Source organism: Dipodomys ordii, unplaced genomic scaffold (assembly GCF_000151885.1).
Source record: "Dipodomys ordii isolate 6190 unplaced genomic scaffold, Dord_2.0 Scaffold131, whole genome shotgun sequence".
Classification (NCBI taxonomy): Eukaryota; Metazoa; Chordata; class Mammalia; order Rodentia; family Heteromyidae; genus Dipodomys; species Dipodomys ordii.
In genome coordinates, this window is record NW_012267347.1 from 4,461,503 (window position 1) to 4,486,427 (window position 24,925).

At 47.1% G+C, this 24,925-nt stretch overlaps 1 protein-coding gene across 2 annotated transcripts in view; it reads left to right on the forward strand.

Annotated features, from left to right (window-relative positions):
* Positions 1 to 24,196, forward strand: part of Iqgap3 (IQ motif containing GTPase activating protein 3) — a 59,709-nt gene extending 35,513 nt beyond the window's left edge. For both annotated transcript variants that reach the window (XM_013030521.1, XM_013030520.1), the window contains exons 18-37: positions 50 to 220; positions 3,897 to 3,980; positions 4,100 to 4,171; positions 4,264 to 4,333; positions 7,004 to 7,212; positions 8,617 to 8,769; positions 9,045 to 9,208; positions 9,581 to 9,805; positions 10,537 to 10,677; positions 12,605 to 12,689; positions 13,076 to 13,308; positions 13,607 to 13,739; positions 13,827 to 13,929; positions 14,449 to 14,575; positions 19,106 to 19,193; positions 20,186 to 20,398; positions 21,373 to 21,539; positions 21,831 to 21,932; positions 22,394 to 22,502; positions 23,154 to 24,196. In XM_013030521.1, the coding sequence (XP_012885975.1) occupies positions 50 to 220; positions 3,897 to 3,980; positions 4,100 to 4,171; positions 4,264 to 4,333; positions 7,004 to 7,212; positions 8,617 to 8,769; positions 9,045 to 9,208; positions 9,581 to 9,805; positions 10,537 to 10,677; positions 12,605 to 12,689; positions 13,076 to 13,308; positions 13,607 to 13,739; positions 13,827 to 13,929; positions 14,449 to 14,575; positions 19,106 to 19,193; positions 20,186 to 20,398; positions 21,373 to 21,539; positions 21,831 to 21,932; positions 22,394 to 22,502; positions 23,154 to 23,267 (2,763 nt within the window). In that variant the 3' untranslated portion in view covers positions 23,268 to 24,196. The remainder of the gene's footprint in view (positions 1 to 49; positions 221 to 3,896; positions 3,981 to 4,099; positions 4,172 to 4,263; positions 4,334 to 7,003; positions 7,213 to 8,616; positions 8,770 to 9,044; positions 9,209 to 9,580; positions 9,806 to 10,536; positions 10,678 to 12,604; positions 12,690 to 13,075; positions 13,309 to 13,606; positions 13,740 to 13,826; positions 13,930 to 14,448; positions 14,576 to 19,105; positions 19,194 to 20,185; positions 20,399 to 21,372; positions 21,540 to 21,830; positions 21,933 to 22,393; positions 22,503 to 23,153) is intronic.
* The last annotated feature ends 729 nt before the right edge of the window (positions 24,197 to 24,925 follow it).

The window sequence follows — 24,925 nt, forward strand, 5'->3', positions numbered from 1 at the left end:
AGGCTACCATCCACCAAAGGACTACTAGCTGTCTCTCCTGCCTCCACAGTCGGCCATCACCAAGGTCACTGCTGCCTATGACCGCCAGCAGCTCTGGAAAGCCAATATTGGGTTTGTCATTCAGCTCCAGGCCCACTTCCGTGGCTTCCTGGTTCGCCAGAAGTTTGCTGAACGTTCCCACTTCCTGAGGACCTGGCTCCCAGCCGTCATCAAAATCCAGGTGGCATTTCTGGTTTTCTGAGTGCTATGGGCCAGGTGGATCAGAACTGCAGGGCCTTCCTCTTCACTGAGTATAGTTAAGGTGGTATTTGGGCCTATGGATAGCAATGGTGAAGGGCATGAACTGTGGAGCCAAATTACTGAAGTTTGGACTCTAGTTCCACAGCTGTTAGTTGTGTGACTGTGCAAGCTACTTGCTGCCTCATTGTCCTCCTCTGAGAAACAGGGATAATGATAGCATCCACCTCATGGTGGTTATGAGGATTGAGTGAGGTAGTATCTAAAGTATTTATATGCAGCACCTGACAGGTAAGTAAAAACATGATATAAGCACTGATTCCCAGCATCACTGTCCAGAGAGACCAAGAGCTTCTTTTTGGCCATCTAAGAGAAGATTGAAGTAAGATTTGGTTCAGTAACAGGAGAAAGTCCTGACTAGAACAGGACTCTCAGGGTGCTAGGGATTAAGCAGGAAGGAAAGGATTATCCCTTAGGGGTGATTCAGAGCTCTATACAGAACATTAGTAATCAGGAGCTGGGAAGGTGGCTCAGTGGTAGAGCGCTTGCCTTGCATGCATGAGGCTCTGGGTTCGATTCCTCAGCACCACATAAGCAAAAGGAAAAAAGCTGGAAGAGTTCAAGCCCCACGACTGGACCCAAAAATGAAAAAGAATATTAGTAATCTACATGTAGTGGTCCACCCTAGCCAGCCCTTTCCACTTCTTTCCTCCAGCCTGTGATGGTCCAGTGTGGCTTCTGAAGCCAAAATATGAAGTCAGTTGGTAAAATAACCAGGAATCTAGGAATGAGGGGAGCCCTGTGTGATCTGAAGGTTCTTGTGGAGATGCTGGCAGTGTAAAGACATATTTGTTTAATAAGCATCTTTGAATGGCTGGTACCTGCAAAGCATGCCACAGGCAAGGATGGGAAATGGGCATAAGACCCTCAATTGAAGGCTGGATATGGGTCGCATCTGTAATCATAGCTATACAGGAGGCTAAGATCTGGGGTTTAGTCCCCCAGCCCAGGAAGGAAAGTCCATGAGACTTTTATTTCCAGTTAACCACCAAAAAGCTGGGAATGGAGCTGTAGCTCAAGTAGTAGCATGCCAACCTTGAGCTAAGGGACAGCACCCAGGCCCTGAGTTTAAGCCCCAATACTAACGCCATGAAACACAAAAAACCTTGCAGTTGAGTGGTCACAGATTCCATCTCCTTCCTCAAACTAAAGGACAGTTAATGTTAGATGCTGTGATAAAAGGGACACAAAGACAATACCAGAAAACCTGAAAGGAGATTTACATGTACCCTTGATCATGCCATAGGGCCTGTGGGTGGTCCTGAGGGCTTAGGTTTTGGAGTCTGGACGCTTGTTTGCCTACTGCTCCTACCACATCCCAGTTATAGTCTTGTGCACCTTACTTAAGCACCCAGATTTATTCATAATGATGGTACTCACTTCCTAGCTTGATTATGAGGATTAAGTAGGAAAATTATATGTAGCATTGAGTGTGGTAAGTGCTCCATTGGTAGTCACCATTATACAATGCTGTTATCAGGGGTATTGATCCCAGAACTTAATATAGAACTTTACTAATCTGCATGTGGTCATCTGAATCATCAGAACTCCTCCCTTTGAACCCAGACTGGAATTTCACACCTAAGGCAACGTAAAGCCACATCAACAGTAGGAGAGGAGATGGAGCCTGGGAGCATTCATCACTCATCCTAGAGCTATGTGGACTCTGGGTCCTGGGACACACACACACACACCTGAACAGAGCTCTCCCAGAGCCTCAGGCCATTTGTCCTCCAGTTGTAGAGATATGAGACAAAAAAATGAGATGCCTGCGTACACAGAGCTTTAAACTCTTCTGAAAACTCTAACCCTAGCAGGAACTCTTCCCAGGATTTTGAATTCTGTCTAATCTAGATTGGGGGGGCTGAGAAAAGAGTAAGAACTGAGAGCAGATCCCTCTGCCAGGTCCTATAGTACTTTCCAGAGGCTGAGCCAGGCAATACTTAGAGTAGGAAATGCTGAAGGCATCCATGTAAATAGTGCTTCCTGGCCCTAAGGCTCCAACATAGACAGCTGATGTTTGGACAAAGTTGGCTCTTCCACATCCTGTTCCAACAAAGGGACTGTCTGAGTCTGAGATGAAGCTTGGCCATGATAACTGGATTTAGGTAGGTGAGGACAATTGGGCGCAGTGATGCTATTTCAGTTTTAGTTTAGTTTAGTTGTCTGAGACAAATTGACCTAGTCTGGCCTCAAATTCTCAGTCCTTCAGCCTCTGCCTCGCAAAGTGCCAGAATTACAGGTATGAATCTGGCACTGGAAGAAAGTTCTTAAATCTTACCACACTGCAACAGTGTCAGGGGTAGAATACATAGCTCCAGGACATGCAAGTGTTTTGGCATGAGCCCTAAAAGACAGAAGCAAATGGTGTCTGGAACAAGGGTAGGTATAAGCAAAGATTAAAGGGCAGTACATCACAAGACATATTCCAAAGAAAGTAGGTGTCTTATGAGAGAAAACTATCCAAGGAAATTATTACTATTTTGTGCCAGTACTAGTGCTTGAACTCAGGAGCTGGGAGCTGTCCCTTAGCTTTTTTACTCAAATCTGGCACTCTACCACTTGAGCCACACTTCCACTTCCAGCTTTTTTGGTAGTTAATTGGAGCTAAGTCTCACAGACTTTCCTGCCCAGGCTGACTTCAGACTGCGATCCTCAGATCTCAACCTCTTGAGTAGCTATGATGTCAGTTATGAGCCAATGATGCCCGTTAGGAAAATTTAATTTTATTAATTTAAAAAGGGGAGGGGGGAGCTGGGAAGGTGGCTCCATGGTAGAGCACTTGCCTTGCATGCATGAGGCCCTGGGTTCGATTCCTCAGCACCACATAAGCAAAAAGAAAAAAGCCAGAAGTGGCGCTGTGGCTCAAGTGGTAGAGCGCTAGCCTTGAGCTGAAGAGCTAAAACAGCGCCCAGACCCAGAGTTCAGGCCCCACGACCGGATCCAAAAGAAAAAAGAGAGAGGCTCCTAGGAAGGGGACCAAAACAGAAGGAATCCATGGCACTTGTGCTTTAGAGACCAGAGGGAGGGTGGAGATACCTACTGAACACTTTGTAAGAGCACCCCTTTGGTATCATATAAACATTAGAGGCCTGCTGCCCAGGGGGCCACTGGCAAAAATGGGCACATGGCCATAGCTGCGTGCCCCTCCTAACAGCTGTCTCCTCTCTTTCTGTGCCCATGAGGGAGGTAGAGCATAGGAAAAAAGAGGTAGGTGGTCTCCAAACAGGTCTTGAGTGTGTTTAGTGGGGATGTGGTACATGTTTTGGTGCTTTGGGGAAATTATTACTATGCTTTGGTGATACTGCTTAGGCCTGTATCTCACAGTTGAGTTTCCATGCAGAGGTATGGCTTAAGGGAGAGAGAGAGAAAGTGAGTGAGCGTGTGTGTGCACGCACGCACGTGGATGCGTGCATGAGATCAAGATATGTGGCAGAAGGCATGTCTGGGTATGTGCAGCCATTTGGCTTTCCCCATAAAACTGGAAGTTTTCCCACCTTCTTCCTCCCCCTTCTTGGAAAGCCAAGGACAAGGTTATTCTTGAAGCCACTTGCACAAAAGAAGACTTGCTAGGGTTCCTTCTTCTCTCCACTCTGCAGGCTCATTGGCGGGGCTATAGACAACGGAAGATTTACCTGGAGCGGTTGCAGTATTTTAAAGCAAACCTGGATGCTGTAATCAAGGTAGAATAGTGGTATAGGCAGACTCCTGTTTCTGGAGAAGCTCTCAGAACATTTTGTCACCCCCTTACTTCCTAGTGACTTCTGGGGTTGGCTGAATTGGCTTGGGTCTTTCCTCTCAGATTCAGGCCTGGACCCGGATGTGGGCAGCTCGAAGACAATACCTCAGGCGTCTGCGCTACTTCCAGAAGAATGTGAGTGTCACCCTGCCCCCATGTGCAGCCTTCACTTGTGAAACCAGAGCAAGGACAGCCAGCCACCCTGTTCCCTTCTTTGTTCCTGGCAGATTAACTCCATTGTGAAGATTCAGGCATTTTTCCGAGCCAGGAAAGCCCGAGATGACTACAGGATGTTAGGTGAGCCACCTTGTCTGATGGGGAAATGGCAGTGCATTCCATATCTTCCCCTTGTCCTTCTCCTTCTCCCACCAGGGACCTTACATCATCTGCTTCTGGGCAGTTAGATTCTTTCCCTTCCCACTCCTCTTTAGCTTGGCCCTTTCTGTCTTTTTTCTTGCTGTTGCACTAAGACCACTGATCTGGCCAACCTTTACTTTTTGTTAGTTCAGCGAAGGAGTTCTTTCCAGGGCTCTGCCCCTTACTAGCTGTGTAGCCCCAGGCAAGTTCCTAATCCAGACAGCCTAAATTTCCTAATTTATACAATGGAGATAATGGTATCTGTTGAGGGTGAAGTGAGCTAATTGCTACATTCCATTCAATCTAAGATGTCATCTTAGTTTTCCATACTATTCATTTCTTGAAGATCCATTCTCCAAAGCCAGATTAACCCATGGTTTTGCCAGGTACAGTTGGTTCATGCCTGTATCCTAGCTACTCAGGAGGCTTAGATGTGAGGATCACATCAGGTTCAAAGTCAGCTCAGGCAGGAAAGTTTGTGACCTTTTTTTTTTTTTGGTCAGTCATGGGGCTTGAACTCAGGGTCTGGGTGCTGTCTCTGAGCCCTTTTGCTCAAGGTTCTACCACTTTGAATGGTAGACTTACATTTCTAGCTAGACCCCCATTTCAATCAATAAGTCAGTCATGGTGGGTCACAACTGTCTCCCCAACTACGTAGGAAGTGTAGGTTAGAGGATTACTGCCCAAGGCCAGCCCCCAGGTGAAAATGTAAGATCCTATCTGAAGCAAAAAGGGCTACAAATAAGGCTCCAGTGCCTGCCTGGAGGTTACAGGGGAGAGTTTCTTCCCTCCCTAATGGGAGTGATAGCTGCTTTGACTTCTCCAAATATGTCTTCCTCTTCAAATATGTGTTCCTACTAGACAGCCTTTAGAGACTGGACCAAGTGTCATTCACCTTTCAAATTTGACTCCTTCATTCATTACTAACTATATAACCCAGGTCAAGTTGCCTACCTATCCTTTCTGTGTCTCAATGAGCTCTTCAATCAGAGATATGGTTATAATGTCCTGACCTCACAGGGTTGTTTTAATACTTATAGCCAACTATGGTAGTGCATGCCTATTATATTTAAAAAAAAAAAAAAAAAACATTTAGAGGGGCTGGGAAGGTGGCTCAGTGGTAGAGTTCTTGCCTCACATGCATGAGGCCCTGGGTTCGATTCCTCAACACCACATAAGCAGAAAAAGCCGAAAGTGGTGCTGTGGCTCAAATGGTAGAGCGCTCACCTTGAGCTGAAGAGCTGAGGGACAGCACCCAGGGCCCAGAGTTCAGGCCCCAGGACTAGCCAAAAAGAAAAAAATGTAGAAGCCAGGTGCTGGTGGCTCACACCTGTAATCTGGCTACTCAGGAGGCTGTGATCTGAGGATTGCAGTTCAAAGCCAGTCCAGGCATGAAAGTCTGTGAGACTCTCATCACCAATTAACCACTAGAAAACCGGAAGTAACACTGTGGCTCAAGTGGTAGAGTAGTCACCTTGAGCTGGTGAGCTTAGGGACAGTGCCCAGGCCCAGAGTTCAAGCTCCATGACAAAAACAAAACAAAAAAACACTTAGTGCTGGGTGTGGTGGCACACACTTCTAATCCACTAGCATTTTGGTGTCCAATGTTGGAAGATCCTCAGTTTGAGACTAGACATAGCAAGGTCAAAGTCAGCTTAGACTACATATATAGTGAGACCTTATTCCAAAAAATGAAAATAAACTGAGTCACAGTGGCTCCAGCTTGCAATCCTAGCTACTTGGGAGGTAGAGATCAAGGGCTTGAGGTTTGAGGTCAGCTTGGGGGATTTGGGAGACACTGTCTTGACCAATGGCTGGGTATGGTGATACGTGCCTGTCATTCCAGTGACAAAAGGAAGCACAAATAGGAATATTGTAATCCAGGCTGGCTTAGGTATAAAGTAAGATCCTATCTTGAAAATAACCAACACAAAAGGTACTTACCAGTGGAGTGGCTCAAGTGGTAAAGCACCTGTTCTAACAAGTGTGACACCCTGATTCAAAGGCAAAAATAAATGAATTAGTTAAGAAAAAACATAAAGAATATCATTCATCACATAATGAACACCGTGTGTTGTTTGTTTTTGTTTGTGCCTCAGCTCAGGGACTTCTTCCTCACCCCTCCCACACCAAATCACCATCTAGCTTTGACCACCTCATATCATAAAGACACATTGACTGTCCTGTCTACCTGTGCCTCAGCCCATGTCTCTCCTAGCAGAGACATGATGGGAAGCAGATGGCTGGTGAAGGCTGATAGGTGGGAGAATAAGAGGCAGGTTAGCCCAGCAGGAAAGGAGAGGATGGGGTAGAACAGGAGGCTGGGAGGAGCATCAGAGGGAGCGGAGACTCTGGCTTGGGTGTGGAAATACCATTGGGAGAGGTCTGGGTGGGGGATGCAGCTAAGGGCAGAGGTAAGGCAGATCTATATCCTCCCAGCTGGAAGACAGGAAGTCTGAGGCAGTCTGGCTGGACAGCTGCAAACAGAGCTAGTTAGAAGAGACCTGAAGTTGGAGAGCTACTGGCCTCAGAAGGAGGTCAGAGCTGGTGCAGCCTGCCTAATCCAGCACCTCCTCCATCCTCTCCTCCTCCGTCCTTTCCTCCTGCCAGTGCATGCACACCACCCTCCCCTCAGTGTAGTGCGCAGATTCGCCCACCTCTTGAACCAGAGCCAGGAAGACTTTTCTGCTGAGGCAGAGCTGCTAAAGCTCCAGGAAGAGGTGGTCAGGAAGATCCGGTCCAATCAGCAGCTGGAACAAGACCTCAACCTCATGGACATCAAGATTGGTCTGCTGGTCAAAAATCGAATCACCTTGCAGGTGAGGCTCTCTGGCCTGCTCCTCTCCCAAATCTTGCTGCTCCTGGAGGGGAATGCTGACTGTTCTGTAGTTGCAGTTTTTCTTTTTATAAACATGTTCGTTTCTAGAGGCTAGCTTAGCAGTAAAAGGCCAGCCTAGCAAACTCAAGGCTCTGAGTTCAAATCCCAGAACTACACACACATGACAAAAAATATGTGCATTTTATCACTTGGCTTGAGGCCTTGTGCCTTGGTCGGAGATGTGTACAATAGGAAGATCTCTGGTAGAATTGGTATAGGACTACAGATGATCATTTATGACAATTTTTTTTCATTTTTATTTTGAGCAGCACTGGGGATTGAATTTAGGGCTTGCAACTGCCAAGCAAGCACTCTATCACTGAGCCACTCCCTAAGTTTTATATGCAATCATTTAATGTCAAAGTCTATTCTCTCTCTCTCTCTCTCTCTCTCTCTCTCTCCCTCTCTCTCCCCCTCCCTCCCTCTCTCTCCCTCCCCTCTCTGTCCCCCCTTTCTCTCCCCCCCTTTTCTCTCTCTTCTCTCCTTTTTTTTTTTTGGTACCAGTTTTAGGGCTTGAACTCAGGGCCTAGGCACTGTGCCTGAGCTCCTTTTGCTCAAGCCAACACCTGAGCCACAGCACCACTTCTGGCTTTTTCTGAGTATTTTATTGGAGATAAGAGTCTCACAAACTTTCCTGCATGGGCTGGCTTTGGACCACAATCCTCAGATCTCAGCCTCCTGAGTAGCTAGGATTACAGGTGTGAGCCACCAGTACCTAGCTCTATTTCTTCTTTAATAAACCAAAATGATGAATATTTACTTCCCAAGGCCAGATGCAAGGATAGATCTGAAAGCTCCTTAAACTGCAAATTGATTACAAATATTCAGTGACAATCTAGTAGTAGTATATCCACCTTAAGTTTGTATATCATTTCAATAAGAAATAATATTAAGCTAACTACTAAGGAGGCTGAGGTTGAGGTTCAAAGCCAGCCCAGGCAGGAAAGTCCATGAGACTCTTATCCCCAATTAACTACTACAAATTTAGAAATGTTGCTGTGGCTTGAAGTGGTAGAGCACTAACCTTGAGCACAAAAGCTTATGGACACTGTCCAGGCCCTGAGTAGAAGCCCCAGGACTGGCAAAAAAAAAAAAAAAAAAAAGCAAAACCAAGTAGACATGGTGCTTTAGCCTGGCAAGCCAGTCTTTGCTGACTCTCCCCTGTTAGTGCAGAGGTGCCAGATGGGAGTCTCATGTAGGAGAGAACTGTTGAGCTCCCCTAACTCATACCTATGCCTTAAATGCCAGGAAACCCTGGCTCTTACCATTGCTGATTCTAGACCATCTGTTCCCATGCTTGGTACTGAGCTGGGCTGGTAATATTTCCCACTTCCTTTCCTTGCAGGAGGTGGTCTCTCACTGCAAGAAGCTGACCAAGAAGAATAAGGACCAGCTGTCAGATATGATGGTTCTGGACAAGCAGAAGGGATTAAAGTCATTGAGCAAAGAGAAACGGCAGAAGCTAGAAGCTTACCAACACCTCTTCTACCTGCTCCAGGTGAGCAGAGGACTTCCAAAGGAGAAGTCTCTTCTACTCCTATGGGTCTGGGACCTTAAGGCCTTCTCTATGCCTTTCCCCTATGCAAAGTGTTCTCCTTTCCCACAGTCCAATACCTATTCCTAGGGAAGGACACTGCTGTTCCCTGATGTCTGAAATGTTTCCAATACCCCAGGAAGGTGTAACAGTGCTTCCTCTACTCTAAGCTTCCCTCAGGAAAGCCTTTACTTTGCTGAAGTGCTTCATCAGCTCCTTGTCTCCCCAATCGCTTGCAGACTCAACCCATCTACTTGGCAAAGCTAATCTTTCAGATGCCACAGAACAGAACCACCAAGTTCATGGAAGCAGTGATTTTCAGTCTGTACAACTATGCCTCCAACCGCCGAGAGGCCTACCTCTTGCTCCAGCTGTTCAAGACTGCACTCCAAGAAGAAATCGAGTGGGTTCTCCTGATAACAGGAGTGGATATGGGGGAGGAAGGTGTTCATAGAGATGCCCCTGTGCTCCTTCACAGGACAAAAGCTCCTTGAGGTGTCAGGATAGACTGGCATCAGAAAATTGCTCTTCTCTGACTCCTGTGGAGAGACAAAGACATCTCTGGGACAGCATGGTGGGCGGGTTGGGCTTGACACGATAGCAGAAAGAATAAGACAAAGATATCAGCACGTTGCTTAAGATGAGGACACCAAAAAAGACAGGGACACCAGAGTAGGATTTGAAAAGCCAAAATTTCAAAAAAAAAAAAAAAAAAAGTAGCTATTTGTCCTATCTCGAGGCATGAGACCACCTTCACTGACCTCTTTGACCATAGGTCAAAGGTGGAGCAACCCCAGGATGTGGTGACAGGCAACCCAACAGTGGTGAGGCTGGTGGTGAGATTCTACCGTAATGAGCGTGGACAGTGTGCCCTGCGGGAGATCCTGGGCAAGGTTATCCAGGACGTGCTGGAGGACAAGGTGCTCAGCGTCCACACAGACCCTGTCTACCTCTATAAGAACTGGATCAACCAGACTGAAGCCCAGACAGGGCAGCGCAGGTGAGCAGATGGATAATGGAAGAGCTCTCTTTGATCCGCTCCGGCATAGGCCTCCCTGGGGAAGCTTGGGTGTGTTTGAAGGTGACATATAAGCAACCATACTGATTTATAAAAAGATGACACTAGCACTATAGGAGTAAATAAGGTAGCCTTTTAGCCTCCTCCACTCCCCACTCCCCTGATTAACAGTGCTTTGTTAACAAATGATCCCAGACCTAGTGGGTTTAACATAAGACGAATATGCAAATATGCTTAATTGCTGTGTCAGGGCTTGTAAATGGTGTGCCAGGTTTGTTAGGAATTTAGTATAGATAACGTACTGATAGGGGTATAGATCTATGTTCAGATTTACACGTATCAATAGGCAAATGAGATAGTGGGAAATATAGATTGGCTCTGTAGGTTGGAGTATTAGGTTCATGGGTACAAAGAAAAGAGACCTGATAATCCTGGTGGCTGTTCTGGATAGCATGAAAGCTGCAAAAGATTATTTGACTGTAGCCCTCTAGTTTCTGCCAGGTCCCCTTAGGAGTCTTTACACAGATGCTGGGTCCTCCATTCTGTTGTGCACTCTGCCAGCCTCCTGTGGGTACAATTCTTTCTACCTCACCTTCCACCCACATTGCTCCAGGCTTCCCTGAGTCCAAGCATGTCTGTGTGAAACCCTGTTGTTAGAGAGAAATCTAGTGGTAAGGAGCCTCTGGTTTCACCTTGAATGTCTCTGCCCACAGCCATCTTCCCTATGATGTCACCCCTGAGCAAGCCTTGTGCCATCCCGAGGTCCAGAGACGGCTAGACATCTCCCTGCGCAACCTCCTTGCCATTACCGATAAATTCGTAGTAGCCATCATTTCATCTGTGGACCAAATTCCGTATGTATGAAAGCTTTGCCCCAGGCTAGGCATGGAATGTCAAAAGGGCATGGGCTGGAAGCATAAGCTCAGTGATAGAGCATCTGACCACAAGCATTAAGCTCTGGGTTTAAACCCCAGTACTAACAAAAAAGAAAAACGAGGGCTGGAAATGTGGCTTAGTGGTAGAGTGCTTGACTAGCATGAATGAAGCCCCGGGTTCGATTCCTCAGTACCACATAAACAGAAAAGTGGAAGTGGTGCTCTGGTTCAAATGGTAGAGTGCTAGCCTGGGGCAAAAGAAGCTCAGGGACAGTGCCCAGGCCCTACGTTCAAGCCCCAGGACTGGCAGAAAAAGAAAAGAAAAGAGGGAGCTGGGAAGGTGGCTCAGTGGTAGAGCACTTGTCTTGCATGCCTGAGGCCCTGGGTTCGATTTCTCAGCACCACATAAGCAGAAAAAGCCAGAAGTAGTGCTGTGGCTCAAGTGGTAGAGTGCTAGCCTTGAGCTGAAGAGCTGAGGGACAGCATCCAGGCCCAGAGTTCAGGCCCCATGACCGGACCCAAAAAAAAAAAAAGAGAACCAGGTAAGATGGGGAGAACAGAGCAAGGCAATAGTCCTAAAAGGAGGAAAATAGTAAAGAAATGAAGCTGGGCGCTGGGAATGTGACTTAGTGGTAGAGTGCTCGCCTAGCACTTATGAAGCCCTGGATTCAATTCCTCAGTACCACATAAACAGAAAAGGCTAGAAGTGGTGCTGTGGCTCAAGTGGTAGAGTGCTAGCCTTGAACAAAAGAAGCTCAGGGACAGTGCGTAGGCCCTGAGTTCAAGCCCCAGGACCAGCAAAAAAGAAAAGAAATGAAGCTGGATGTGCTCAGAGGGTTCCAGATGTATTGTGAATAATCAAAGATGCTGTCCGTAAGCTGAGCTAGAATATAGCAGGCAAGCCTTTCTGTGGCCCTTTAGGATTTCACTAGAGCCAGAGGAGGGAATCTGAAGTAGTCATGTTATTGTCTCAGACCTATTATCTGAGAACAAATAGAGATAAAATGGGATTCCTCCTTAGTTCACAAAGTGAAGACAAGGAAGGAAGTAGTCTTCAAATCTGTAAAGTACTTTCCAGTTCTCTCCCTTCTTAAAATTTACTCAAGAAGGGCTGGGAATGTAGTTCAGTGGTAGAGCACTTGCCTTGCATGCATGAGGCCCTGGGTTCAATTCCTCAGCACCACATAAGCAGAAAAAGCCAGAAGTGGCACTGTGGCTCAAGTGGTAGAGCGCTACCCTTGAGCTGAAGAGCTGAGGGACAGCGCCCAGGCCCAGAGTTCAGGCCCCACGACCGGACCCTCCCCCCCCAAAAAAAAATGTTTTTTTTAATAAGTTTTTTATTGTGAGAATGCTGTACAGAGGAGGGGTTACAGTTACATGGGCAAGGTAATGAGTACATTTCTGATCAAACATTGTTGTCTCCTTTGTTTTCCTCTGCCATCCCTTCCCTCCCATCTCCACAACTACTCCCCCCCTCCCTGCCCAGATACCAGTGGTTCATACCTATAATCCTATCTACTCAGGATCCTGAGTTCTGAAGATCATGGTTCAAAGCCACCTGGGCAGGAAAGTTTGTGAGACTACTTCTGGCTTTTTGCTTGTTGTTTGTTTTTTTGGAGATAAAAGCCTCTGATTTCTCTGCCTTGGGCTAACTCCAAACTGATTCTCAGATCTCAGCTGTCTGTGTAGCTAGGATTATAGGCATGAGTCACTGATGCCTGGCTCTAAGAACTTTTTGTAGATGACAGGATATAGTAATTAAGCCCAAAAGTAGAGAGCTGCAGCAGAGGAGGGACAGTGCTCTGGTGTGGCTGAGAATGGGAGAGGAGGCAGCCAGGTAGTCCTTCCCTGAGCCCTGGAACAGAGGTGGAAAGAGCCACAGAGCACCTATTACTTTGTCCCCCAGGTATGGGATGCGGTATGTGGCCAAAGTCCTAAAGACTACACTGGCAAAGAAGTTCCCCAATGCTACCGAGAGTGAGATCTATAAGGCAAGTATTGTCTTACCTCCTCCCTCCCAGACACAAGAAAAGAAAGATATATAAAAAGCCCAAGAAGAAAATATGTCGGCCTCCACAAATCAAGTTTGGCACAAAGGCAGGCTTTGGGTAGCTGATGGGGACGTGGGTAGGACAGGAGCTAATTGGACGGCCCTGGGCTTCTTGTCTGGAGTTCTGGGTTCTAGTCCTAGTTCTTGCTCAAATTTGCTGCATGACTTTGAGTATTACCTGCCTGCTTGGGGTCTGCTTTTCCTTTGATGTGCAAGGACTGGCCCAGGTGGTCCCTTCATCCCTTCATGCCATGTGTTCTGGTAATGTGGAGCGCCAGCTGGCAAGGTGGCCTACAGGCTCCTCTGAAAGATTTTCCTCTTCCTCAGGTGGTAGGGAACCTCTTGTACTACCGGTTCCTGAACCCAGCTGTGGTAGCTCCGGACGCCTTTGACATTGTGGCCATGGCAGCAGGTGGTGCCCTGGCTGCCCCCCAGCGCCACGCCCTGGGGGCTGTGGCTCAGCTCCTGCAGCACGCTGCAGCTGCCAAGGCCTTCTCAGGGGAGAGCCAGCACCTGAGAATCCTGAATGACTATCTGGAGGAGACTCACCTCAAATTCAGGTCTGGGGTCCTGTCTTCCAGGTCCTTGCTGTCCTTTTCTTTCTGCTTTGGGTTCACATCCCTCCTGCCCTTTCCCCCTGAACCCATGAGGAAGAAAGACACATAGGTGGCAGGGGAAGGGCTGGAGCTTAGGTTATGGAAGGTCTCCCCAGCAGAGGAGGTTGTTTGGATAGGATACTGGGACAGAAGGGGGGGGGCAAAAGGAGCTGGAGCTGAGTAGAAGCATCCTGGAGGGGGTTGAGGAAGGGAAGAAGGGGACAAAACAGAGTACTCTGATGGACCCTCCCCCTGGTGTTAGGAAGTTCATCTGCAGAGCCTGCCAGGTGCCAGAGCCAGAGGAACGTTTTGCAATGGATGAGTACTCAGACATGGTGGCTGTGGCCAAACCCATGGTATACATCACCGTGGGGGAGCTGGTCAGCACACACAAGGTAAGAGGTGGATGGATTGGTAACGGGATGGACTGGTCTAGAAGCAAGGCCCATTTCAGTTCCTGCATGTCCCTCTTCCACTTGCAGCTATTGCTGGAGCACCAGGACTGGATCGCCCCTGACCACCGAGACCCCCTGCACCAGCTCCTGGAGGATCTTGGGGAGCTGCCCACAGTCCCTGACCTTATTGGTACATGTCCTTCTGGCATCTGAGGGCCGACAGGGAGGGACTGACAGCATGTGGGCTTGGCCTGTGAGCATGCTTGCACAACCCAGTTTGATACTACATGTTACACTCTCTCCCTCTCTGTGGTTCTGAGACGCAGGTATGTAGTCTGATAAAAAGAGAGTAGACAGATGTGGCATATCAATGGGCAATTAAGAGATTTGGGGGGATGGAGCCTGTTTGGATCTTCATAGGTTTCTCTGATGGGTAGTGCCTCCAGGCCTGTGGGTGGGTAGAAGCCAGCTTATCAGGTAGAATGATAGTGTTAAGAGAGCTAAGAGCTCCAAACTGTGGGAGACAGCCCCCTGATAACCAGGCTAAGGACATGGGGAGTCACAGCCCCAGTAGAGCAGGTTGATGGGGTACCATGGGGCAAGTATGGGAAGGCTTCTTGAAAGATATGTAAGGAGGAGACCTGCCACAATCCCATCTGTGTGTGTATCCACATGTATGTGTGCCTGATCATCTCATTCCTCATTCCAGGGGAGAACATAGCTACAGATGGACACATGGATCTGAGCAAGCTCGAAGTCTCCCTGACACTCACCAACAAGTTTGAAGGACTAGAAACAGACACTGATGATACCAGTGCCCGGAGCCTGCTTCTGAAGTAGGTGCAATCAAATGGCCACTCAGAAAGGGCCATTCCACCTTCTTCTTGAGCCCTCTTATCCACCAGGAAGTTTTCTCTATAGTCTAACCCTCATTCCCCTTACTGAAGTCTCAGCTATTCTCCTGGCAACTTTAATTCTTTACTCAGAAGCTGAAGGCAAAGGAATGATTAAGATGGACAACTGTCAACATGTTATTATACTGTTTTACCAATATGCTCTTTTTATTTCAAATTTTTTTTATTGTGATTAAGTGGTTACATAATTTCCCAAATTTCACAGTATTGTGGGATAATGATGCTTAGTTAAAGTCACAAACACAATTTTAACTTTCATGGAGCAAATTTTCTATCATGGTCTATAACATTTAGGAGTTCTATGAGCTTTGTAATAAGTTATCTCTTCCACATTGGGTGATATGTACATTTCTTTTGTTTTGCATAGCATCAGCTGTTCCCTCTTTCCCACTCATTCCCTCCCTCCCATCACTGCCATTGAGTTGCTTAGTTCATTTTGGTCAATGTCCAGTGCAGCTGATGGGTCCCACTGTTGTATGTTCTTCCCTGATTCCCTCTAGTTCTGTGTCATCCTCCTGGTTTCCCTCCAGTGTGCACACATATACAATATATGTGATCAGCAGTGTGGGGTTATTTAGTAGTGACTCGACCAGATGAGTGAAAGTCCTTTGTTTGCTAAGCCTTGTGAATTTTGTCATATCACCTTATGTTTTGGATTTATCAGGGAGACCATGTGCCATTTGTCTCTTTGCTCTTGGCTCAACATGATTTCTTCTAGCTCCATCCATTTCCCTGAAAATGCCATTATTTTGTCCTTTCTAATGGCTGCATAATATTCCATTGTGTATAGATACCACAATTTTTGGATCCATTCATCTGTGGTGGGACATCTGGGTTGTTTCCATATCCTGGCTATTGTGAACAGTGCTGCAATAAACATGGAGGTTCATGTGTCCCTGTAAACTGGTTCCTGTTGTTCAGGATAGATGCCTAGAAGTGGTATGACTGGGTCATAAGGGAGGTCAATATTAGCTTTCTGAGGACACTCCAGACTGCTTTCAAAAGTAGTTGTATAAGAGTACATTCCCACCAGCAGTGTAATAGGGTTCCTCTTTCTCCGCATCCCCTCCAGCATTTGTCGTTGGCTGACTTTATTTAGGATGTGGGCCATTCTGACCGGGGTAAGGTGGTATCTCAGGGTTGTCTTTATTTGCATTTCCTTCACTACCAGGGATGGTGATCATTTCCTCATGTGTTTCTTTGCCATTTTTATCTCTTCTTCTGAGAAGTCTCTCTTTAGTTCCCTTGCCCATTTAGTAATTGGTTTGTTAGGTTTGGGAGGGATTAGTTTCTTGAGTTCCCTGTATATACTGGATATTAACCCCTTGTCTAATATATTGCTGGTAAATATTTTTTCCCAATTAGTTGGTTGTCTTTCTAGCTTGGTTGCAATAGCTTTAGCTGTGCAGAAACTTTTTATTTTAAGGTAGTCCCATTTGTCAAGTCTCTCTCCAACTTGTTGTGACCCTGGGACTCTGTTCAGGAAGTTCCTGCCTGTGCCTATAAGTTCAAGTGTCTCTCCTACTCTGTCCTGCAGTTGTTTCAGAGATTCAGGTTTGATATTAAGGTCTTTAATCCATTTTGAGTTGATGTTGGTGCATGATCATAGGCTGGGGTCCACTTTTAGTTTTCTGCATGTGGCCGTCCAGTTTTCCCAGCACCAATAGTTGAAGAGGCTGTGTTTCTTCCACTGTATGTCTTTGGCTCCTTTGTCAAATATCAGCTGACTGTAAGCGTGTAGTTTTATTTCTGGATCTTCTATTCCATTGGTCTTCAGGTCTGTTTTTGTGCCAGTACCATGCTATCTTTGTTATTATGACTCTATAGTAGAGTTTGAAGTCCAGCATCGAGATCCCTCCCATGTTGTCTTTTTTTGCCTGAAATTGTTTTGGCTATTCTAGGTCTTTTGTTGTTTCATTTGAATTTTTTGACTGTTTTCTGTATTTCAGAAATGTATGTCATTGGGATTTTAATAAGAATTGCATTGAATTTGTATATTAATTTTGGCAGTATTGCCATTTTCACTATATTAAGTCTGCCTATCCAAGAGCATGGAAGGTCTTTCCGTTTCCTAGTGTCTTCTGTAATTTATTTAAGTTTTTATAGTTTTCGTTAAATAGTTCTTTTACATCTTTGGTTAGGTTAATTCCTAACTATTTTATTGGGGGGAGGTATTGTGAATGGGGTTGCTTCCTTTATGCCCCTTTCTGCTTGTACGTTGTCAGTGTACAGGAAGCAATATGCTCTTTTTAAAAGATAAGCATTCACCTGAGGGACAACCTGTGAAGTAGGTGGTAGTCTCCATGGGTGAGGAAAGAAGCTCAGGTGTTGTGATAGTCCATAGTCGCACAGCCAATGAGAGACATGGCTGAGTCCTCAGCACTTTTTTTTGTCAGTGTGGGGCTTGAACTCAGGGGCTGGGTGCTGTCCCTGAGCTTTTCTGCTCAAGGCTAGTGCTATAACACTTTGAGCTACAACTCTACTTCTGGTTTTCTGATGGTTAATTGAAGATAAGAATCTCATAAACTTTCTTGTCCAGGCTAGCTTTGAACCATGATCCTCAGATCTCAGGCTCCTTGAGTAGATAGGATTATAGGAATGAGCCACCAATGCCTAGCTCTCAGCACTTAAAAAAAAAAAATGTGATCAGAGGATGGCATGAATTTCTTCTTCCCACTTCTTTAAAAGTGAGGTAGGAAGCAAAGGAAGGGGTGACATTGTCCAAGAAGCATTATACTCGTTACCTGACTTATAGACTAATAACTCCTTTATACAACTCCTTGACAATAACAGTTTTTTAAAAAATGAATTAAAAAGTGAAGCCAGGCACTGATGGCTCACACCTGTAATCCTACTTACTCAGGAGGCTGAGATCTTCAGATTATGGTTTAAAGCTAGCCGGGGCAGGAAAGTTTTGTGAGACTCTTATCTCCAATTAACCGAGAGAAAACCGGAAGTGGCACTGTGGCTCAAGTGGTAGAGCACTCACCTTGAGCTGAAGAGCTCAGGGACAGCACCTAGGCCCAGAGTTCAAGCGCCACAACCAACCAAAAATTAAAATAAAACAACAAGAAAAACAACAAAAAAAAGTGAAGGAACTGGGAATATGGTTCAGTGGTAGAGTGCTTGCCTAGCATGCATGAGGCCCTGGGTTCGATTCCTCAGTACCACATAAACAGAAAAGGCTGGAGTGGTGCTGTGGCTCAAGTGGTAGAGTACTAGCTTTGAGCAAAAGAAGCTCAGAGACAGTGCCCAGGCCCTAATTTCAAGCCACAGAAAAAGAAAAAAGAAATGAAATGAATTCCACGGGGACACAGACAGGAGAGTGTCGGGTACACTATGAGCTCAGGAGAATGGACACCTGGGCTGGGAGGAAGAAGTGTGTGCTTTTGCTTAAGTCTCAAAGGAAACTAGTTGAAGGCATGAGTTCTTAGCAATAGCACTTCTTCCCACTCTCCCTCTCTCCCACTCCCAAGCATAACTGGCACCTATGACATAGGGCAGGACACATTTACTTTTGGATCTCTGGTCAGCCCATGTCTAGTCCCCCCCCTTTTTTTTGAGAGAGAGTTTTAGCACAGATATAGTATTGGTTTCTGGTGATGCCTAAGTTAACCAGAGTTCACAAGAGGCTTTCCTGGCCTACACTTGTTTCATTAGCATAACAACATAACTAGCCCTTTCCAGGTCAGGCTGGGTAAGGTTTACAAATCTAATATTACAGAAAGAGTCTTAGATTTGCAAATCCAAAGGAGTCAGTCTTTCACCAGGAATCAGCTGTGTGTGATGGTGTCAAGTAGGAGTCTAGTCTACTTTTACATGGTGGAGGTAATCAGGATGGTCTAGGCAGGAATGAAGACATCTTCCAAGTTGGAAGAGATAGACTAGATCTAGACTACATGTCGACTGGTTGGCACTGAATAGAGTAGAGAAGTGGTGTGGACGAGGATGTGAAAGCCAGCAATGTTATTGGTGAACAAGTCTCATGTGATGTCTTGCGGCAGTTTGGCTTGTGAAAAGGGGTGGTCAAAAACTTTAACAGGGTTGGGAAGGTGGCTCAGTGGTAGAGTGCTTGCCTTGCATGCATGAGGCCCTGGGTTTGATTCCTCAGCACCACATAAGCAGAAAAAGCTGGGAATGGCACTGTGGTTTTAGTGGTAGAAGGTTAGCCTTGAGCTGAAGAGCTCAGGGACAGTGCCCAGGCCCAGAGCTCAGGCCCTACTACTGACCAAAAAAAAAAAAAAAATCCGAGTCACAGCACCATAGGTAAGGTATATTAAATAGGTAAGCTTCATTGGGTTGCTGATGAAGAGAACTCCACATGGTATTCAGGCAGGAAAAGAAGTTTATTTACCAAACTGCTGCCCCCACTATGCATGAGAAGCATGGCCAAAAGGGCCCAGTCTCTTTCTTAGCCAGCCCCTTATCTCTCACCACCGCCCTCCTCTGCAGCACCAAGCAAATGCTGGCTGATATCATCCAGTTCCACCATGGTGACACCCTCGAGGAAATCCTGGCCCTCTCAGCTTCTAGAGAACAGGTCAGTGGCCTGGCTACCCTACAGGATCTATCTCATGTACCTCACTTTGCCCTAGCACTGCTGATTTCTCCCTCAGTACCTGGGTTCAGCGGTTATAACAGTCTGAGAGCCAAGCCTCTGGCCTTCATCCCAGAGGTCACAAACTAAGAAAACAAGCTAGCTTCAGAGAACCTCAGACTTCAGAGTCCTGGGCCTGCATCTCCTCTCCATGCTGGGCTGAGAACTTCTGTGTTAGCACTTGGCTTGTGGGCATGAGGAGGGCCCAGGGAACCTTCCTGAAGAAAATACCAAGGGCTTCTCTCAAAAGATGCTGGCCCGGCTTACACCTGTAATTCCCAGCTATTCAGGAGGCTGAGATCAGAGGATCACAGTTGAAAGCCAGCCTGGGCAGGAAAGTCCATGAGACTCATCTCCAACTAATCACCAGAAAACCGGAAGTGGCACTGTGGCTTAAGTGGTAGAGCACCAGCCTTGAGCTGAAGAGCTCAGGGCCAACACCCAGGTCCAAAGTTTAAGCCCCGTGACCAACAACAACAAAAAAAGATGCTGGTCCCAGAGGCAAGAGAGGGTGGGTAGTTAGCAGGGGCCAAGGCCAACCGGGCTAGCTGGGGTGAAGTCAGAGCCAGAGGTACTCAGTAGCTAGTAGAGGCATGTCCCAAAACAAGAAGAAGGGAAATGCTCTCACACACCCTGTATCTGTCACAAAGCCTCATTGTTAGGAAGCCATAGCTAGTGCCTATCTGGATGCTGTGTTCTGCAGCTTCTGTTGTGTCTCCTTTAAGCTCCTCCTTTCTCATGTCAATCCATGAGACCTATCCATATGTTGTGAGCTTCTGCTCGGTGTGTTTCCCCAGCTGTGCCCTCCCCTGCCACTATCCCCACAACCTAAGCTCAGAAAAGTGATCAGGGCTCCTTTTGTTGATGCTGCCTCTAACCTGGTTTAGGACAGGTAAATAGGGCTTAGTAGCCTTCTCAGTGTCTCTGCCCTTCAGGAAGTAGCCCACAAGCGGCTGATGTGCCGACGCCAGGCCAATGAGGCCCAGACCCCGGAGCCACTAAGGCGACATCGCTCCCTGATGGCTCACTCCCTCCTACCGCTGGCAGAGAAGCAGCGTCGCATCCTGCGAAATCTGCGTCGACTCGAGGGCCTGGGGTTGGTCAGTGCCAGCAATGGCTATCAAGGACTGGTGGATGAGCTGGCCAAGGTATCAACCTTTTATGCTCATGTGTCTGCTGTGAGCATGCACTGGGGCATATCCCTGCATGAATGAGTGGGTCCATAGTGTTGGTGTGCTAAGGGTAGGCCTCTCCCTAATGTGTGCCACTCATAATTGTCACCAGCCAGAAGAAGGCTAGCAGTTCTTTTCTTTCTTCTTTTTCTTTTTTTTGTCGGTAGTGGGGCCTAAACTCTGGGCCTGGGCGCTGTCCCTCAGCTCTTCAGCTCAAAGCTAACGCTCTACCACTTAAGCCACAGCGCCACTTCATCTTTTTCTGCTTATGTGGAGCTGAGGAATCGAACCTAGGGTCTTATGCATACAAGGCATGCACTCTACCACTGAGCCACCTTCCCAGCCCCAGCAGTTCTTTTCAAAGGAAAGCTCCAAAAATTAGCCAGGAAGGGAGCTGTTCTTACAACTCTTTTCTTGTACCAGGGCTTGACCTCGGGGCTTCATGCTCTTATTTGGCTTGCTTATTCATGGCTAGCTCTCTACCATTCTAGGACTTTGCCCAAGCTGGCTTCAAACCACCAGGTCTCAGCCTCTTAAGCAGTTAGGATGACAGAAGTAAGCAAAGAGTACCTGACCAGCTGTTCTTTTCCTGAAACACAAGGAGCCTGGAAACTAGCTACTACTGTGTTGGAGAGGGGCCTTAAAGACAAGCCTTTAGGACCTGGTGGCATCCTTGAGTTTATCCTAGGAAAAGCAGTCTTTCTACTTTTGTTAGTTTGTTTTGCGGGTTTTTGTTTGTGTTTTGTGATGCTGGGTATCAAATCTAAGGCCTTGTGCTTGTTAGGCAAGCACTCTAGGTATAAGCATCACTCCCAGCCCCCTCTTCCTGCTTTTCCTAAACATCCTCAAAGTGAATTAGTGACTTGTTCTTAAACCTGTGTCAGACAGACCTTGAGGCTGGCTGGTCAGGAAGAGCCAACTGATCTCCTCTCTGGGTCTCCAAACTCCAGGACATCCGAAATCAGCGCAGGTACCGACAGCGTCGGAAGGCAGAGCTGGTGAAGCTGCAGGCCACGTTCCAGGGCCTGAATGCTAAGACCACCTTCTATGAGGAACAGGGTGACTACTACAGCCAGTACATCCAGGCCTGCCTGAACCACCTGGCCCCCAGCTCCAAGTAGGTTCTGCCACCCCCCCTCCTTCCTGTGTCCTCACTACTACCTGTATGCACCTTTGCCCTGGTGTCTCAACTTTGAAGGAGAAATTTAGCCCTAGTACAGCACAGTCCCCTCTTGATTAGTGTTTGAGTTCTATTCAAAGTCTTGGGCTGGGGTATAGCCTCTTCTCTGTCTTCCATCAGTGAGAATTCTTCTCGGGGTCTACTCTCCTTCCTCCAGCAACAGGGAACTAGTGTCTTTGATAGTGGACAATGTGGTGGATGAATTCTCTGGGGCCTTCTTTTAATCAGGAGTTCTGGAAAGGGGAAGAAGCAGCCATCCCTTCATTACACCGCTGCTCAGCTCTTGGAGAAGGGTGTCTTGGTGGAAATTGAAGATCTCCCCACCTCTCAGTATGTACCTTTGGAGGGCAGGATGTGGGATGTATCTTCCCTGTTGGGGGGGGGAGCTACTCTGGGAGTGGAGCTCTGGGTGGAAGGGAGGGAGGAACAGGTTCCCTACCTTGTAGGAGTTGCTAGAGTGGTAGGGAAGACAGGGTACATCCAGACAGGGAGCTTTTTATGATAGTGGACCTAGTCTAGCACAGTTCTAGACACCCAGGGCAAAGAATGCTGGGAAATCTTCCTGGAGAGGAAGCGCAAGGAAGCACCAACAGCTGGGTAGGATTAGACAGATAAAAGGGTTGGTATAAGCGGAAGTAAAATCTGGAGAAGACAGGTGGGCCCTGGAAGGAACAACAGGGAGGAAGCCTAGACTTTGGCTGACACATAACCACTGCCTGATGAGCAGCAAGAGCAGGACTATTGCCCTGGAAAGAGATGATGGATCCCTTTCTTAAACCCTGTTGTGACAGCTTTAGAAACGTCATCTTTGACATTACTCCTGGAAATGAAGCAGGAAAGTTTGAAGTAAATGCCAAGTTCCTGGGTGTAGACATGGAGAGATTTCAACTTCACTATCAGGTGAGGAAGACACTGCCTTGAACACTCAGAATACCTGCTGGGCTTTAGGTGCTGGCCAACCAGAATGATCTACTTCTCCATAGGCCTCAAATGACATCAGCTTGTCTCCTCACCCCCTTAGTGTTATCTGTTCCTGGAGAAGAGCCCAAGCCCCCTTCCCTATGTATAGACCCCACTGCCATGTGTCTGGGAGTGTTATGGCTGGTAATATCAGAAGTGAGATTAAGGTTTAAAGCACTATCACATGTCAGGGGCTTTACATGTTACCTCATTTAATCCTCTCCACAGCTCACAACCATTATCCCTGTTTTATTGGCTCTGAGGCTAAAAGGTTAGGAAACTGGCCTCATTCACAGCCAGTGTTCAGAGGAGTGGTGATTTTAAATCCTCTTCCCCTCCACCTCACCCCCCCCCCGCCGCCATTTTGCCTTTTGAGGAAGAAAACTGATTTCAAGTTAACATTTGGTTGTCACTGTAGCTCTGTCTCTGTCTCTCTGACTCTGTCTCTGCCTCTTTCTCTCTCTCTCTCTCTCTCTCTCTCTCTCTCTGTGCCTTGGTTCCCTCATTTGTGGAATGGATTAGCAGTTTTTAGTAGATTGACATGCCATAACCAGAAGCTCCTAAAACCACCTCTGGATCCTTCTCTCCTAGGACCTCTTACAGCTGCAGTATGAGGGTGTAGCTGTCATGAAGCTCTTCAACAAAGCCAAAGTCAATGTCAACCTTCTCATCTTCCTCCTCAACAAGAAGTTCTTGCGGAAGTGATGGAGACAGTGGGTGCCACCCAGGCCCCTCTTGATGGATATTCTTTAACACTAACTCACCTTTCTGCTTCCCTGAAGATACAGAGTTCAGGCCTGGGAAAAGATCAAAGACCCCTTCCCTGACTGGGAGGAGTTTGTCTAACTTGGCCTCAGTTTGCCAAATTGGCTGAAGAGAGCCTGTCTTGCCCAGATCTAGATGCATGGCTTCTACCACATGTGATAGAATGATGGTTTCCCAGCCAGATGGTAGGTAGAAAGTAGACCTACCCCACTATTACAAGCACTGCCTACAGGCCTCGTTTCCCTCTCTGCAGACTCCTAAAGCCAGGGTCAGCTCCGTATCCCTGCTTCCCATTTCCTCAGCAGTGGGTGGGCCTCCTCTGCCGAAGCCCAGGCTCCTCTGCTGCTGTGACACCACCCATCCTTCAACCCCCACATCAGACAGGGTGTCAGGGTGCTATGTTTGCTGCTGTCATGTGGCATTGGCACTGTCCTCCATTGCAGTATGGGCAAGATGACCTTCTGTGAACCTCAAATCTTGTTCCCTCATTTATATGTCTGTTTTATATGTGGGTCACTAGGCTATTTATTCTCTCTCCCAATCCTACACTCTGGATCATTGTGCTGCCTTAATCATGGTTTTAATTCTCTCATCTTTCTGAGGCCAAATTCAAATTAATATCCATGCCATTCTTTTTTACTGTGTATTAAAGTCACCTTGGGTCAGGGCAATAGGGTCCCTGTGTGTGCGAGCTCATTATCTCAGCTTCCTACGGGAGGAAGAGCAGTCTTTCCCTTTTCTCTTTCACCCTCAGGACTTTTCCACCCTCAGAGCGGCTCTTCAAGGTAGTTTTCTGCCTCTGCCTGTTTCTGTGTCCAGCCCACATCTTCCAACTTCCTGTCCCTGTTGCTCTTCTGACTTCACCTTAATAAAAGCAGCTGTTATCCCCACATCTGTTGTTGGCCCTTACTTAACTGCCTGCAGAGCAGGCCTCAAGGTCTTGGGCCTTCCTGGAGAGACCTGGGGGATCCATCCAGCAGCCTCTGCCTACCACTGGTGTGGGCCCACTCTGCCAGCCTTTCTCTCTCTCTCTCTCTCACTCTTTCTCTCTCTCTCACTCTTTCTCTCTCTCACTCTCTCTCTCTCTTCCCCCCTCGCCCCCAATCTCTTCTCCTCTCCTCCTTCAGGGGACAAAAGAAGAAGGAATGCTTAGGTTTTGATTCTTTTTTTTTTTTTTTTTAAATCTCTGAACACTAAAGCTGAGAGGAGAAATCAGTCTCATTTCTTCTCTATCCATTCTGTGCACAGTTCCAGCAGGGTGAGGCCTGAGCCCTGGGTGACAATCGATACTAAAGGTGCTTGAGCCACAGCACTTTAGAATTGTAGGTTCTATATTCTGCTCAAAATCTTTCCATTGTGAAAACATTCCCCTCCCCCCCGCCCTTCCCCTTCTTACTTGCAGAGAGAGCCTGTGGGGGAGGGGACAGTACAGACACCTGCCCTAACATTTGAACTTCCCAGCAGCCTCTGTTTGCCTGGTGCAGCCTGCCTCCCTCTGCTCTGTTCCATTCTGTCACTCAGGATCTGTCTTGCTGTCACATTCAATCTCAGTCACAGTCTCTTCCCCCCCTTAACATGTCACAGCAAAGACTTCAAGT